The sequence below is a fragment of the Mastigoproctus giganteus genome, chromosome 8 (assembly GCF_048544385.1).
Source record: "Mastigoproctus giganteus isolate SK-2022 chromosome 8, ASM4854438v1, whole genome shotgun sequence".
Classification (NCBI taxonomy): Eukaryota; Metazoa; Arthropoda; class Arachnida; order Uropygi; family Thelyphonidae; genus Mastigoproctus; species Mastigoproctus giganteus.
The window spans coordinates 77,455,009-77,469,670 of record NC_143582.1 but is presented as its reverse complement, the minus strand read 5'-3'; the positions used below and the strand labels follow the sequence as shown (position 1 = coordinate 77,469,670).

General features: G+C 37.1%; 1 protein-coding gene across 1 annotated transcript in view; it reads left to right on the top strand.

Moving 5' to 3' along the window:
• The window catches only part of LOC150081652 (long-chain-fatty-acid--CoA ligase 1-like), a 216,281-nt gene that overhangs the window by 82,527 nt on the left and 119,092 nt on the right, over positions 1-14,662 (top strand). The window contains exon 7 of the mRNA XM_090379515.1: positions 5,122-5,294. Within this exon, the coding sequence (XP_090235641.1) occupies positions 5,122-5,294 (173 nt within the window). The remainder of the gene's footprint in view (positions 1-5,121; positions 5,295-14,662) is intronic.

The following is a 14,662-nucleotide window of genomic DNA, read 5'->3' as shown; positions in this document are numbered from 1 at the left end:
AGGACGAAAGAAGATATTTGTTGACATTGGACTTGAACTTCTGTAGACTGTAATTTTCAGGAAATACATATAAAGGAAGGTTGTTCCACAAAACGGCAGTTGAATGAATAAACGAGGAAGATGACAAGTTGGTTCTGTGAGTTTGAAGTTGGACAGTAAATGGAGGTTGGCTGGTGGCGGCACATGTTCGGACTGTTTTGAAAGAGAGAGCGGGAGTTATAGAAGCCAATTCAGAAGAACAGTGCCCATGGAAATATCTGTAGAAGAGGCATGCAGCAGAAACAGTACGTCTATGAGACAGCGAGTGGAGAGACTCAGTTAGAGATGAATCATTAATTAACCTAACTGCCCTCTTCTGAATGGAATCAAGAAGCCTGAGAGAGGTTTTGGGGCACCACCCCAGATGTGGGAACAATATTCCATGGCAGGGCGGATTTGTGATTTATACAGAGTGAGCGAAAGAGAAAACCAAGTTTTTTAGATGCAGAGGCAGCAATATTTGTAATGTGCTTGTGCCAAGAGAGATTAGAAGTCAGGGTAATCCCCAAAAGAGATATATCATTTTGCCTAGAAATCGGAGTGTCACTAAAGATAAGCATAGGAGCAGAAGAATCCTTTTTGCGAGATATAAGACAAGACTGAGTTTTAGAAGGGTTGAAATCAACTAAGTTGTCTTTGCCCCACTGGAGAATTACCTTAAGATTCACATTTAAGGAATTGGTAGCAGATTTTCAAGAAGTTGAAGCTGATTGGGCAGGGTTTCTCAAAATGGAAAGTGGAATGCAGTGTGCTATCATCGGCAAAACTATGGATAGGATTTCCAGTCAATGGAAGAAGGTCATTAATATACAAGAGGAAAAGAGTGGGGGAAAGAACTGAACCTTGGGGGACACCGGCATTAGTGGAGAATTTAGAAGACAGAGAGCCATCTACCATCACCCTCAGTGAGCAATCAGAGAGAAAACTGGATAACCAATTACTAAAAACAGTTGGCAAACCATAAGATGGAAGCTTATTTAGAAGACCTTTATGCCAAACACGATCGAAAGCCTTTGAGATGTCAAGAGCAACTACTTGTGTTTCACCGAACCTTTCCATTGAATTAGTCCATAAATGGGTAACATAAGCCAGAATATCATCAGTGGATCGACACTGACGGAATCCATACTGGCGATCGTTGATCAGACGGAAGGTTTCTAGGTAGTTTAAGAGTTGGCGGTTAATTGATTTCTCCATTACTTTAGAAAGAGTAGAAGTAATTGCAATGCGACGATAATTAGATGGGAAGGATTTGTCACCCTTTTTAGGAACTGGCTGGATATGAGCAAATTTCCAAGTAGAAGGAAACACACCTTTGAAATAAGAAAGTGAAAAAAGGCGGCAAAGAATAGGAGTAAGTTCAGGAGCACAGGTTTTGAGAACAAGTGGAGAAAAACCATTGGGACTTGGAGCTTTCTTAGCATCAAGATTCGTCAAAATCCTTCTGACATCCTTTTGACGGAAGACCACAGGAGGCATTGAATGGAGTGTGTTAGGAATGGTGGGAGGTGTTTTGCAAAGATCATTAATACATGAGTTGGAAGAAAAATGGGATGCTAGCAGGTCAGATTTATCCTTGGCTGAAGTGACAACAGAACCATCTGGTTTGGACAGAGGCTGGAAAAAGTTGCAGCGAATAGCTTTGGCAAGAGACCAGAATGCCTGGCTACCATTAGGGCAAGAAGCAAGTTTTCTACTCTTAGCCAGTTCAAACTCTAGTTTGGACTGATTAATAATTGCTTTACAATTGTTCCGAGCTTTGGTGTAAGCAGAAAATGAAACTGAAGAATTAGAAATGAGCCAATTACGATATGCAACATTCTTCTCTTGAACAGTCTTAGCACATTTATTGAAAAATCCAAGGTTTAGATAAAGGAAGAGATTTTTAAGTGGAGTTTGGGATAAAGGATTCCATTCCTGCAAGAATAATTTCACTGACACGATCTGAGCAAATGTTGACATCAGAAGTTTTGAAACAGTAATCTGACCAAGGAAAAGAAGAAAAGTAATCTCGCAGGTCATCCTATTTTGCATTCTTGTAATGCCAAACAACACGAGATTGTGAATAGCCATGAGATAAAGGCTCCATTGGAGAAGAGACAATCACCAGGTTGTGATCTGAAGTGCCTAAAGGACCTCTCACTTTGACCATGTACTTAGAAGGGTTGTTTGTGAGAAAAAGATCAAGCATGTTGGCTGTATGATTAGGATTGTCCGGTATTCTTGTAGGTAAATGAACAATCTGTGCAAGGTCATTAGTAATTGCAAAACCTCAGCATCTCGACTAGCTGGGTCGGTGTGACTAGAAAACGGAAGCCAGCTGGAGTTGTGAACATTAAAATCACCAAGGAAAATTACCTCACTGTTAGGAAGTTGGACTGGAGAAAGTCAAGTTGCAAAGAGAGGAAGTCAAAGAGCTCCAAGTGATTAGTGGAGTTGGGAGAATGGTAGAGACAACAGATGAATTTGACACAATGAGGTAGAGAGATTTTAAGCCAGAGAAGATCAAAGAGAGGAGATTCCAAATTGCCAAGTCTCTGACAGGGAATATCAGAACGGACATATGCACAAGTACCACCTTTGAGGCGAAAGGAATCATACAGCGAATAATTTGGGCATCTGAGATGAGCAGTAGTTGAATCAACCAATAACTGAGACTCTGTCAGAAAAAGTACATGCAGACTGCAAGTGGAAATGGACATCGTTGAGATTAGAATTGAGACCACGTATATTTGTGAAATGAATTAGGAAGTGCTTGGGAGGTTTAGATCTTTTTGCAGATAAGCTTGCTCTATTAGTTTGACAATTCATAGTATATTCAATAGTAAGAAAAAGTGGGTGGGACATGCTGTATGAAGTAATGAAATTTTTGGATATGACATACACATGGTAAGAATATACCCAGATCCTTGACATAACGTGGCCTCAACAATGCTCCCCGCATACACACTACTCAGACTCCCTCCAGTCACTGTCTGGCAGAGTAGAGGTAGCAAGATTATACACTAGCTGATCCGGAAGCCTCCTAGAGAGTTACCAATAGGTTTGGTCCAGTATACTAACTAGCGGCCGGCCTGTGAACACCGTTTTAGAGCTGTACCCTCGAAATGTAAGGAATATTGGATCTCTCCATGACGTTCATCATAACCTCAAAAGTCATCAATTATACTGCATGATGGAAGAGATAGGGAAGGGTTGACCGGAACTTAGCTCTAGAGACTAAACATGGGTTCCACCACTTCAAGCCTCCAATAAGCAAAGTGGTGGTATTGCACCGGTTGATGAGAGTCATCTACCATCTAGTACTGCCTGGTAATATAGAGGGGGTGCCTTTCTCCATGTGGTGTGGGCGCCACATCTCGACCCCTGCTTACGTTGGTTCACACCTGGGTGGTCACGCACCATGTACTTGTGCATGGAGGTTATACCCAAGATTACTAACAGTCCCACCATCGTGAAGGTGCAAGCAGAGGATTTGGCTGTCACAGAGAACGTCCGGACTTCGCCGAAATTGGGCCCACTTGACTTGAGTGTCACCCCAATATCAGTTCCATCAGTGTTTGACTCCCAGGTAGCAAGTACAGATTGTCTGGCATATCTGAGAGAATGTCTGTGACAACCTCAAGGACCATAGTTAGTTATGATTAGTTATGACTTAGTTATGACAAATCATTATTAGTTATGACAAGTCATTCTTGGCATTTTAATTTCTCATCTGAATACTGAGTGTCAGAGAATATTCAACCATGCGAAAAAAAACTGAATTCAGATCTTTTCTTTTTTGGTGCAGTTTTGGAAATGCTCGTAACAGCAATTCTGAGCAGCAAAATCATTGTTATAAACAAAACTTTGAAACAACATTTCTGCAGAGGTGCAGTGTTTGCTACAGTATCTTTCTTGAAGCAGTCACAATCAGTTGATGTCTAAAAGACAATCCAAACTGACATCTAGACAGAAATGTTGGGTAAGGTAATGTTTTAAAAGCATACTGTGCATAAACAATCCTATGGCTGTATTTTAATATAAAATATGTATGTCAGTGAAATTTAATTTCTAGTGCAGTGTGGATTATTGGTGCACTATGGCCACAGATGCTGATGTGCCAAAAAAAATTCCCCCAGACAAATAAACAGCAGTGTGAACTATAAAAAAATCCTCTTCTCTTCCCTCCTGCCTAGAAATATCTAATCTCTTGTTTTTCAAAAATCAAAAGTTGGCAGTGCAGAAGAGTGTGTAGAATTTTTTCAATATCTGTTTGTGTTCTAAAGTCTGTCTGTGAGGGGTAGCACAGTGGTATCATCACCATCCTCCCCACACTGGATGGAAAAGGCCCGGGTTCCAATCCAATCGATGATGCGAGGAACTTTAATGGGCTTTTTATGTCTCTCTCTGTGGCTTAGTCGGTCTCAGGCATAGATAGCAAGTTCCTCCCCACCCCCAGAAACTGGTGGTTTTTAATCCAGCAAAACAGGCAAATTGACCAGAGAACACACACACAATTTACAGACATAATACATATATGGGTATATATAAGAAATTACGAGTGGTCCCACCAATATAATAGTTTTGAGTTTTTGTTTGTTAAAGTGCAATATACTAAGTTTCTCACTTTGCACATGGGGTATAGCTAGGGTTACTAAAGTCCTACCATTGTGAAGGTGCAAGCAGAGGATTTTGTTTATTCTAGAACAACTGGACTTTGCTGAAATTTGGTTCCACTGACTCACAAGTGGGGTATGAATATTAGCTCTGTGAGCATTTAAATATCTGAGATTAGTTGCCCTAGTTGAAGAATGTCTTTGACTAATCTCCCAAAAATATATTCCCAAGTTATAATGACATTTTCTACCCAGGTCTAGTGAACACAACTTCTAGAGATATGATATAGTAAGAGGACTATATGTATTAACATGCTATAGGAAGCACACTATGACCAATGTTGTAGATTTGTCAAAGAGCTCCTAAACAACAAAAAACCACGGTATTTTAATAAAGTATAAAATGTGTTTTTGATTTTTATTTTTTGTTTTTTTTATATTGATTCCACATTACCTTTTTTATTTAAATTATTTTCTTTTTCAGCTGAAATTCGAACTGTAATATGTGATAAGGAAGACAAAGCCAAAGCTATTTTATCAGAAGCAACAAAAACTCCAGGCCTAAAACAAATTATAATGATCTCTCAGATTTCTGATGATGTTAAATTGAAAGCAAAGGAACATGGTATTGAAATCTTTTCTCTCAAAGATGTTGAGGTAAATTTTATTCTCCATGTACTTATATAATCTGAACACAGTAAAGATCCATTATTACAGGCATGGTCTGTAATGAAAATTATGCTGTAATGATCATTATTAATTAACTGTTGATACTTTAATATTGTTATTCACTTTTAATGTTAAATACAGTAGAAGCCCTCTTAACTGGCCTCTGCTACACAGACTCAAAGGATTAAATGATGCTCCACCTTCACTTAATTGTCTGATACCAATAGCACATTGCAGTCTACCATGGATGTCACACAGTATGTTTGCAGCTAGTAGGGTTGTGTAATACACCATTCCTGCCTGTTAAGTTGTATCCTTCCTGAGAGGTGTTAGTTATTCGTTTGTTCTAAGCCATGTTTGCACCATTAAAATTATTTGCTATTATAATTACACTATGTAATTTAATTAATTCATTATTTAATGTAAATATTACATTAATTAATGAAATGTATATGAGAAAAGAAAGTGAATTGTTTCTCTGAAAATTAAGTTGGATGCTCTGAAAAGACTTGATCAAGGCGAGTTTAAAAAATTCTTAAAAAAATCTCACTTGCTCGCACGCACATACACGCACGCACACACACGCACACACAATACTGAGCATTTGAGCATTACAGAAAGGGAACCCCAGGGAATCACATCTGAGTGAGCTGAGCACACCCAGGATCCTGAGCTGGATATCATCATTCTTCTCTTTCTTGGTAATTCCTTTCTACTTCTCTCTCTTTCTCCGGGTAACTCGAAAATTTTTTTTTTTTTTTTTGACCGGTGGAGCATAAACCTCAGGCTTCCTTGCACCATGTGGCTAATAATAATAATTTTGTATTTGAAAATTTGGTGCAGAACTTTCCCAACTGCATTTACTTGCTTGTAAGATTCTGAAAATACGAATCACTCCACAATTGCAAGATTTGTGAATGATTCTTTTCAGTTATTGTGACCAGACCAGCAATCAACCCTGCCTTTAAAATGATCTTGGATAATTTATGCCACAGATTTTCAGTGGACCATATTGAAAAATATATTGTTGCTTATGCTAACAAGAGTTATTCCATGCAAGTTGTAAAGTGATCCTCATTCTAAAACTTTTCATTATTGTTTTTGTTACTTTTAAATATTAAATATAAAGAAATTGTAAATCAAGCAATCATGATAAATGTAAAAAATGTTATTATATATAATAGCATTTTGTTGCATATTTTTGTATTTTATTAAGTACAGTAGAGCGTCAAATATCCGAACAAACCAGCATTTATTTTTTTTATGCTGGTGCCAGAAAATAATTACAGTAAGCACCGATTATTGTGATTGCATTTACAAATTGAATTTTTATTCTATTCAGTGACAATTCTAATAAGTGAAAATCTGAGAATATTATCCTCAGGATATGAAAACAAAGATATAAAGAACAAACTTGCACTTTTATTACCTTTCCAATTAACAAACTTAAATGTTATGTGAAAATCAGAAGAATATTATCCATGGTTTAGTAAAATAAAAATAAATTTATACTTACATACATAGCCTAAGTAATACCAACAATTTTATTCTGAATGTCAAGAAGTATTGTGAACGAGAAGGCAAAATGGGGAAAATCAGAAAATAAATTAAATATACGGATGCTGATAAATAAAATAAATACACTATATAAGTACAAGTATACTATATGTACAAGTTAAAACTGAATACAGCCAATAAATATGCAAAAAAAATAAATAAATAAAAGATAAACTATTAATATAAAGAAAATAAAAGTTATAAAACATGCATGAAAATAAAATACTCCAACCAGTGTACCAGGGAGTCATCGAAAAGTTGAAGAGAATCTACAAGAAACAAGTCTTTTGTCATTTACTTTTATCAGAAAGCAACAAAGAAAGCATCGTAGCTTTTTCGAAAAAGCTGTCTCAAGAACATTTAGCAGGACACAAAAAAAAAAAAATGCTTGGAAAAAACTGTGGCCTATTGCAGAAGAAACCGTAGGAGATGAGCAGAACTGAACTGAAGAAGATGGACAAATACTGAATGAGATGATCAACTTGTTTCAGTGAATCCGTGGTTTTGAAGATTGCAATGAAGGTGATGCAAGGGCATGGGTGGAAAATGATACTGATGCTACAGGGTTTCCTGTTTTAAATTAAAACGAAAGTCCTAAAAATGATATGGACGAAGAAAATGACATCAACACTGGGCCTATGCATGCTGAGGAATTCGCTGTGCTAGAGACTGCGATGGCTTATTATTATTATTATTATTAATAGCCATATGGTGCAAGGAAGCCTGAGGCTTATGCTGCACCGGCCAAAAAAAAATTTCCCTATTACCCTGAGAGAGAGAGAAGTAGAAAGGAATCACCAAGAAAGAGAAAAATGATGATATCCAGCTCAAGACCCTGGGTGTGCCAAGCCCATACTCACCAGATGTGAGCCCCTGAGGGTTTTGGTATGAGCAACAAACTGAATGTTGTCCAACTCAACTATTCTTGCTGAAAAGAGTGAGAGAGCAAAGAAACCAAGTTCGAAAATGGTGCAGCAAAAAATAAGTAATTATTTTTTTTAAATATACATATGTGTTATTGTGGCTGAATGTTCCATTTGTTTGTTACCTATTAATAAAAATATGTAAGTAAAACTTAGTGATTTTATTTCTAAACTTACTAAATCTTTTTTTTTTAGTCTCCAGAACAGTACATAGCCAGGTGGGCAGGAGCAGCAGTGCGTAGCACACGCTTCTTGATTAGACCGGAGTTCTAGCCCATGACCACCAAATACGGAGGATGTGGAAAGGTCAGGGAATGACCACTGCATATTCCCGGAGCAATATGGCCTTAGTTGCTAATGCACCTAAAAAAAAAAACAAATAACAATTCCTTATCCCCACTCTTTGCCAGCGATTTCTTATAATCTGCCTTTGCCAGCCTAACCTTTTCTGTGGCACTATTACAGATCACTTTGTAGCTTTGTAGAGGTGGGATAGTGTTGCAGTGCAAAGTTACATCATGGCTTGGTATGTCACAAAGTATCATCAGCAGTTTGTGAATTAGTTCCAAGAAACCCAGACCATTCATGTCCAGCTCACAGTTGTAGACCATTAACAATGCCAAAGAAAGATAACTATCTCTTCCCCGACTTTCTGCCAATTGTAGTTGATACTTGAATGCTACTCAGCTACTTGGATGCTTTTCAGAAGTGAATGCCAATTCAAACCATCTGAAATTATCTGCAGTTACTTTATTTGAGAAGTCTTATGGTGTGCAGTCCGTGAACCTAAGTACAGCCATTCCCTGACTTACATAATACTTGACTTATGGAAGGAAAAAATTCGACTTTACGTAGTTTTTGCTGGCTGGTGAAAACTTAAAAAAATCGTGGAAACTTATTTTGCTTTCTGTAGGAATAAATGGAGGTATCGTGAAAATATAATAATATGAACCCAATAACATATTGGTTTTTTTGGCAATTCGTTCCAAGACCTCGGAAGTTGAAATTTTTGCTATATAACTAAGCTATTTATCTGTCTAAAAGGTCATTTTTATAATGGAAATTTCACTATACTTTCATTGTTATCATATATTGCGTTATAAGAATCAATTTTGAATGCCTTTGTGATATTTTTCTAAAACACATTTCTGGAGGTCACTACCATAAAACAATAAAAACAATTTGCACTTTCCTGTTTATTGGGCTTTTCTGTTAGTGCATCTAATTATAAATGGGTAGTAAACTCGATCTTATTGTATTTGCAATAATCCCGATAACTGGAATTGTGTGGGTTTTTACGTTATTATGGTGAAATGTACTCCCCCTTCACTGAAATCTTCAATCATAAAAAACATAAATAAATTTTCAGAATGTTCTCTTCATTCCTATTTACTTATTACAATGGTGAAGGGAAAGTGCAAGTGCTGGCAGTGCTACGAAACAAAATCAATTTAGAAATGAAAATTATTAATTAAGAAGTATGAAGTAGGACAAAGTTTGCCATCTATTGCATGGAATCAGGTGTCGCTGCTTCAACAGTGAACACTATTTTAAGGGACAGTGCACGTATAAAAGAGCATCATAAAGGATCAACATATTTTACACTGGGGCCAGTCTGCCCCAGCAGTGATCATAAAACAGCGTTCAGGTGCTATATCGAAGATGGAAAAGCTATTAATAATATGAATGGAAAATCAGATTCAAAAGCAAGTGCCCCTGAATCTAACAGCGATTCAAGCAAGAAGTATTTATGAAAATAATGATAAGTATGGTGAACCCCAAGCCAAGTTCATGGCAAACAAACGGGTGGTTTACTAGGTTCAAGCATCACACTGGTTTCCAAAATATTAAAGTATGCGGTGAAGTCGCCAGTGCCAATTCTGCAGCTGCAGAGAAATTTTGTGATGTGTTGGAAAAAACCCCTTCTTAATCAACTCAGCACACAGCGGTGTGCTTATCAGCTGGAGAGTTAATTGTGGCAATAATGCTCGAAAGGTAAAACTTGCTGACATTACTCCTGTCTCCTCTCTTTTTGTAAATTTATAATTTTGAAATTTTTGTAATTTAGTACACTTTTGTAATTTTTCCTGCTCATGAGATAAAAAAATTGAATGAATAATTCTATTTACATCTTCATCGAACATTTCTTTTTTGCTTCTATCAAATTCAGTGTGCATAGTTGTAAGTGCAGAATTTCCCTAAATGCTTAGGGAAATTCTTACGTAAAAGTCAACTTACGTAGAGTTCCACGGAACGGAACCCTTACATTAATCAGGGAGTGGCAGTACAAGGAAGTTACTGGCTTTTTCTGCATTGGCCAAAAAATTATAAAAAAATATATATACAATAAGCGCCAGCTATGGTGATCACTAGTTATTAGAATCAGCTGCTTTAGAGAATCAAATTCCAAAGAACTGATTCAAATCAATAACATACACTGCACTTTTATCATTTATTATAGTCACAACTTCGGTTATAAGAATCAATTTTGAACGTCTGTGATATGTTTCTAAAGCGCATTTCTGAAGGTCACATTTCTAGAGGTCACAACCATAAAACAATAAAAAAATTTGCAGTTTTCGGTTTATTGGGCCTTTTTATGTGTACAATCTGTTATAAATGGGTAGTTACTACAGCTTTAACAGAATAAGAAATTACCCAGTCTGTTACTGATAATTTCGCAAGGAGGAGGAAAATGAAGATGAACCCGAACGAATTCCAGTTACAAAACAGCAAACTTGTGAAGCTATAGCTGTTCTGAGGAGAGCATTGCAAGAAACTGGTGCAAGTGATCGTGAATATAGACTGTTATACAATATTGAAAAATATAGAATATAGACTTTGTAATGATAATTTAAAGCAATCTAAAATAAGTGACTATTTATCATATTACAAAGTGTTATGCTAACCTGTGGATAATATTCTTCTGATTTTCACACATCATTTAATTGGTAATAAAGTGAAAATTTGTTCTTTATATTTTTATTTTTATAGCCTGTGGATAATATTCATTGATTTTCGTTTATTAGAATCGCCATTTATTAGAATCAAAATTCAATTTGGAAATGTGATCTCTATAACTATAGCTTACTGTATATTACTAATAAAGAAATAAAATAATAAATAAATAAAATAAGTAAATAAATAAAATAATAAATAAATAAAATAAGTAAATAAATAAATAAAATAAAAAAATTAAAAGAAAATAAATAACTTATATATTTCCCTCCTTGTGCAGGTAATTTATTCCAGCGGTCAAAATAAAACTTCCTATAGTCCAATCTAAATTTATTTTCCTATAATTTGCATTTTTTGCATCTAGTTCTGAAATCATTTTACCTTCATTCTTTTACTATCCTCCCCCCCTTTTTTTTCCCTTGCTTCTCTTTTTTTTCTGCCAGTGCAGCAAAAGCCTGTAGCTTCCTTGCACTATATGGCTATTACTATTACTACTTTCATAGCTTTATAGACCTCTATCAGGTCCCCTCCAAGTTGCCTGGTTACCAAGCTCTTTAGTTTGTATATTCAAAGTCTTTCTCATATGGGTACCTTGTAGATATCACCTGGAGGGATGCCTGTTTTTTGGACCATTTCAAAAAAGTTATTTTCTTTTTTAGGTGCAGTCTCGATGCTTGAATACAGTACTCCAAGTGCAGTATCACAATTTTATACAGTGAAATTATGACCACTATATCTCTATAAGCATGTATTGAATAAATCATTGATAGGACACCATGAGCTTTCCTTACCACCTGTCTGTACTGTTCGGAGAACTTCATGGATGACTGTTCCAAATCACTTTCTTCCTCTACTGTTTTTAATTCACCCCACTAAGTGTATAAATTATTTTGGGGTTTCTGTTTCCTGCATGTAAAACTTAGTTGTATTAAACTGTATTTTGCTGCATTAAAACTTAGCTGTTATTTTTCTGATATTCTTGAAGTCTGCCCAAGTCATCCTGAAGGAATGCCACTTGCCTCTGATCATTAACCACTCTCCCAATATTTACATCATCTGCAAATTTTTACATTCTACTCTCTGGCTCTTTCTTGATGCCATTTATGAAAACCAGGAACAATCCTGGTGGACCAAACTTCTAACATTAGACCAATCTGAAGAATAGCCATCGATCACACCCCTCTGCTTCCTGCCCTGCAGACACTCTGTGATCCATCTTTGAATCTTATCTGTAATTCCAACATGTTCCACTTTATGCAGTAATCTCTCATGAGGGAATGAGTCAGATTTTTTGCTGAAATCTAAATAATTTTGAATAATAATAGGTGTATTGCTGGTATTAAGTGGCATTAGGTTTCTGTTGTTCATACAGACCTCCACGTCATCGTTAACAGGGCCCTGATTGCATACAGGTATAGAGATAAGATCCTATGACCCATGGTCTTTCCTTATGTTAGCGTTGCATAGGGAATAGTTCATTTTTATGGATGACAATGCTCAATGCTATGAGGCACAGCTGATCAACAACGTGTTTGAAGGTGAGGTTGTTGTCCATGGATTGGCTTTCCTGTTCCCTTGACCTCAGTCCATTTGAGCATGTCTAGACACTTAATCAGCTGGAAACAGCAGTGAAATTAGTGGAAACTAATTCTGCAATAACTCATCAGTACCTTGATTTTATCAATGCATTGCTGGTGAAAAACACATCTAGCAGTTGCTGCGGGCTATACACCATACTAAATTGGCTCTTCATACACATGCTTGTAACAAAACTGTTATTACGAGCTTACAGTACTTTGCTCCTGATGTGTCATGTTCCAATAAAGTCAAAATTATTGCTCACTCTGGAATTACTTTGAATGTTTTCAGTATAACTAATTGGAACTTAGCTTTAACTTTATCATGAGTTATGTATATCATAATATTTACCCAAACAGCATTTTTGCATGCTGTGTTCCCTAATTGTTTTTACCAGTGTAATTTAAGAACAGTTTATAGGCAACAGAAACTCATCTTGGATACTCTAAACTGCAACCTTTCTGCCATAATGTCTGAAAAAATTATTTCAATTTTTAAACTTTTTTCTGCTTTATGTGGTTTTTTCCACCCCCATGCCAAGTACTGGTACCAAGTGCCTGAGGTGGTTGGTTGTGTCCTGTTACTATTATTATTGTTATTATTACTGTTGGTTGAGGAATGCTCTTACTATCCTACAGGTGTTCAGGGTTGCTGCTTTCTGGAGTTTCATATAAGTGTTCCCTGGGAGGCCTATTGCTGCTAGGTTCTTATGGAGGCTCTTTGGTCACCAAGTTGGTGGTTAACACAATATTGAGATGGTCATTACTTGTTCCATATGCCACGTATTTTTGACTGTCTTAGGTCTGAGCACTTCCTGATCTTTTTCTCATATGTTTTGTGGAGTATGTTTTGCCAGCGTTGGGCACTGTTGTGTCAATCAGGTAGGTAGCCATTTCCTTCTTGTCGATGAGGGTTATGTCTGGCCTGTTGTGTGGGGTCATCTTGTCTGTTGTTATGGTGCAGTCCCAGTATAGGTTGTGAGTAGAGGTCTCTAGTATGGCCTGAGGCTCATACTTGTAATACGGTACACTTTCTGGTAGACTTTCTTTCTACATCCCAGACAGTCACAGGGGCATATTAATATGCCCCTGTGACTGTCTGGCCTTTCTGAAGGCACCCCACTAGAAACAGTCCATCAGCATTCCAAAACACTGATGCCATCATCTTGCCAGCAAAAGGAATTGACTTGGCTTCCTTTGTACGGTAAGAAGTGCTGTGTTTCCACTGCTTAGACTGCTCCTTTGACTCTGGCTGAAAGTGATGGGCCTACATCTCATTGATTGTTACAAAGCTAGATTTGCTTGAAAACATTGCAGATGTTCTCTTGTGTGTTTTTAATTTGATGTCAACAACTTTTTGCACCCATTGTGTTGACACATTTTTCATAGCGAGAACCTTTGTTATTATGTGGTTGTTATGTTCAGATAAAATGCCCACAGTGCTGGCAATCTAGAGAACTGTCACTTATCGATAACTCATCATGCACACTGTCAACAACTTGAAATGATGGATGTTGCAGATCTTCCACAGTGTGGGTCATTTTCCAGACTCCCCTCCCTCATTTAAATTCTGCTGCCCACTTCTTAACCATATAATAGGAAGGAGCATCCTCCATAATTGATGCCACCAACTCTGACCAATTATAACTTTATAAAAATAAATGAAATAAAATAAAATAAGTAAAATCGACTGTAAAGTATAGATTAAATTAAAATCATTAAACCCATACTACTATAAAACAAGCTTTCAGAAGCATCTGGTGCCTTCCTCAACATAAGTAGTGCTGCATCAACAATTCATTATAAAGCACTAAGCCCTCCCAGCAGATCCAGGATGTACTATGGTACCTGCACATTCTCCATTTCCCATTTGTTAGCACCGGAAGTGGCATGGGGCTGTACGATCTTAAAATATTCATCCCTATCCAGGATAACAGTCTCAAATGTTACATTAATCCTACAACCCTTATCCCTATTCAAGCTAAGACCCAAGGAACAAATCCTTAGGCTCTCCAGCCACTTCCAGTTCCAGAAACCCTCTACCTTATCTGTAATTACAGCTCCTTCAGCTGTTATACCGTGCCCGGTTTCCCAGGCATGTTCCTCCACGGCCGACCCCAAGATATTAGCCAACCTAATTGCCCTACTATGCTCCCCCAGTCTATCGCATAATCTGCACTTAGTCTCACATACATAACATCCCCCACAATCCGGGCACTGAATTTTATAGACAACCCCACTGTTGTCAACTCCCACAACAGGGTCTTTAACTGCTGTCATCAGCGTGTGCAGCTTCCGCCCTGGAAGCTGCACACAACGTGATTGGTACGACTGTAAAATG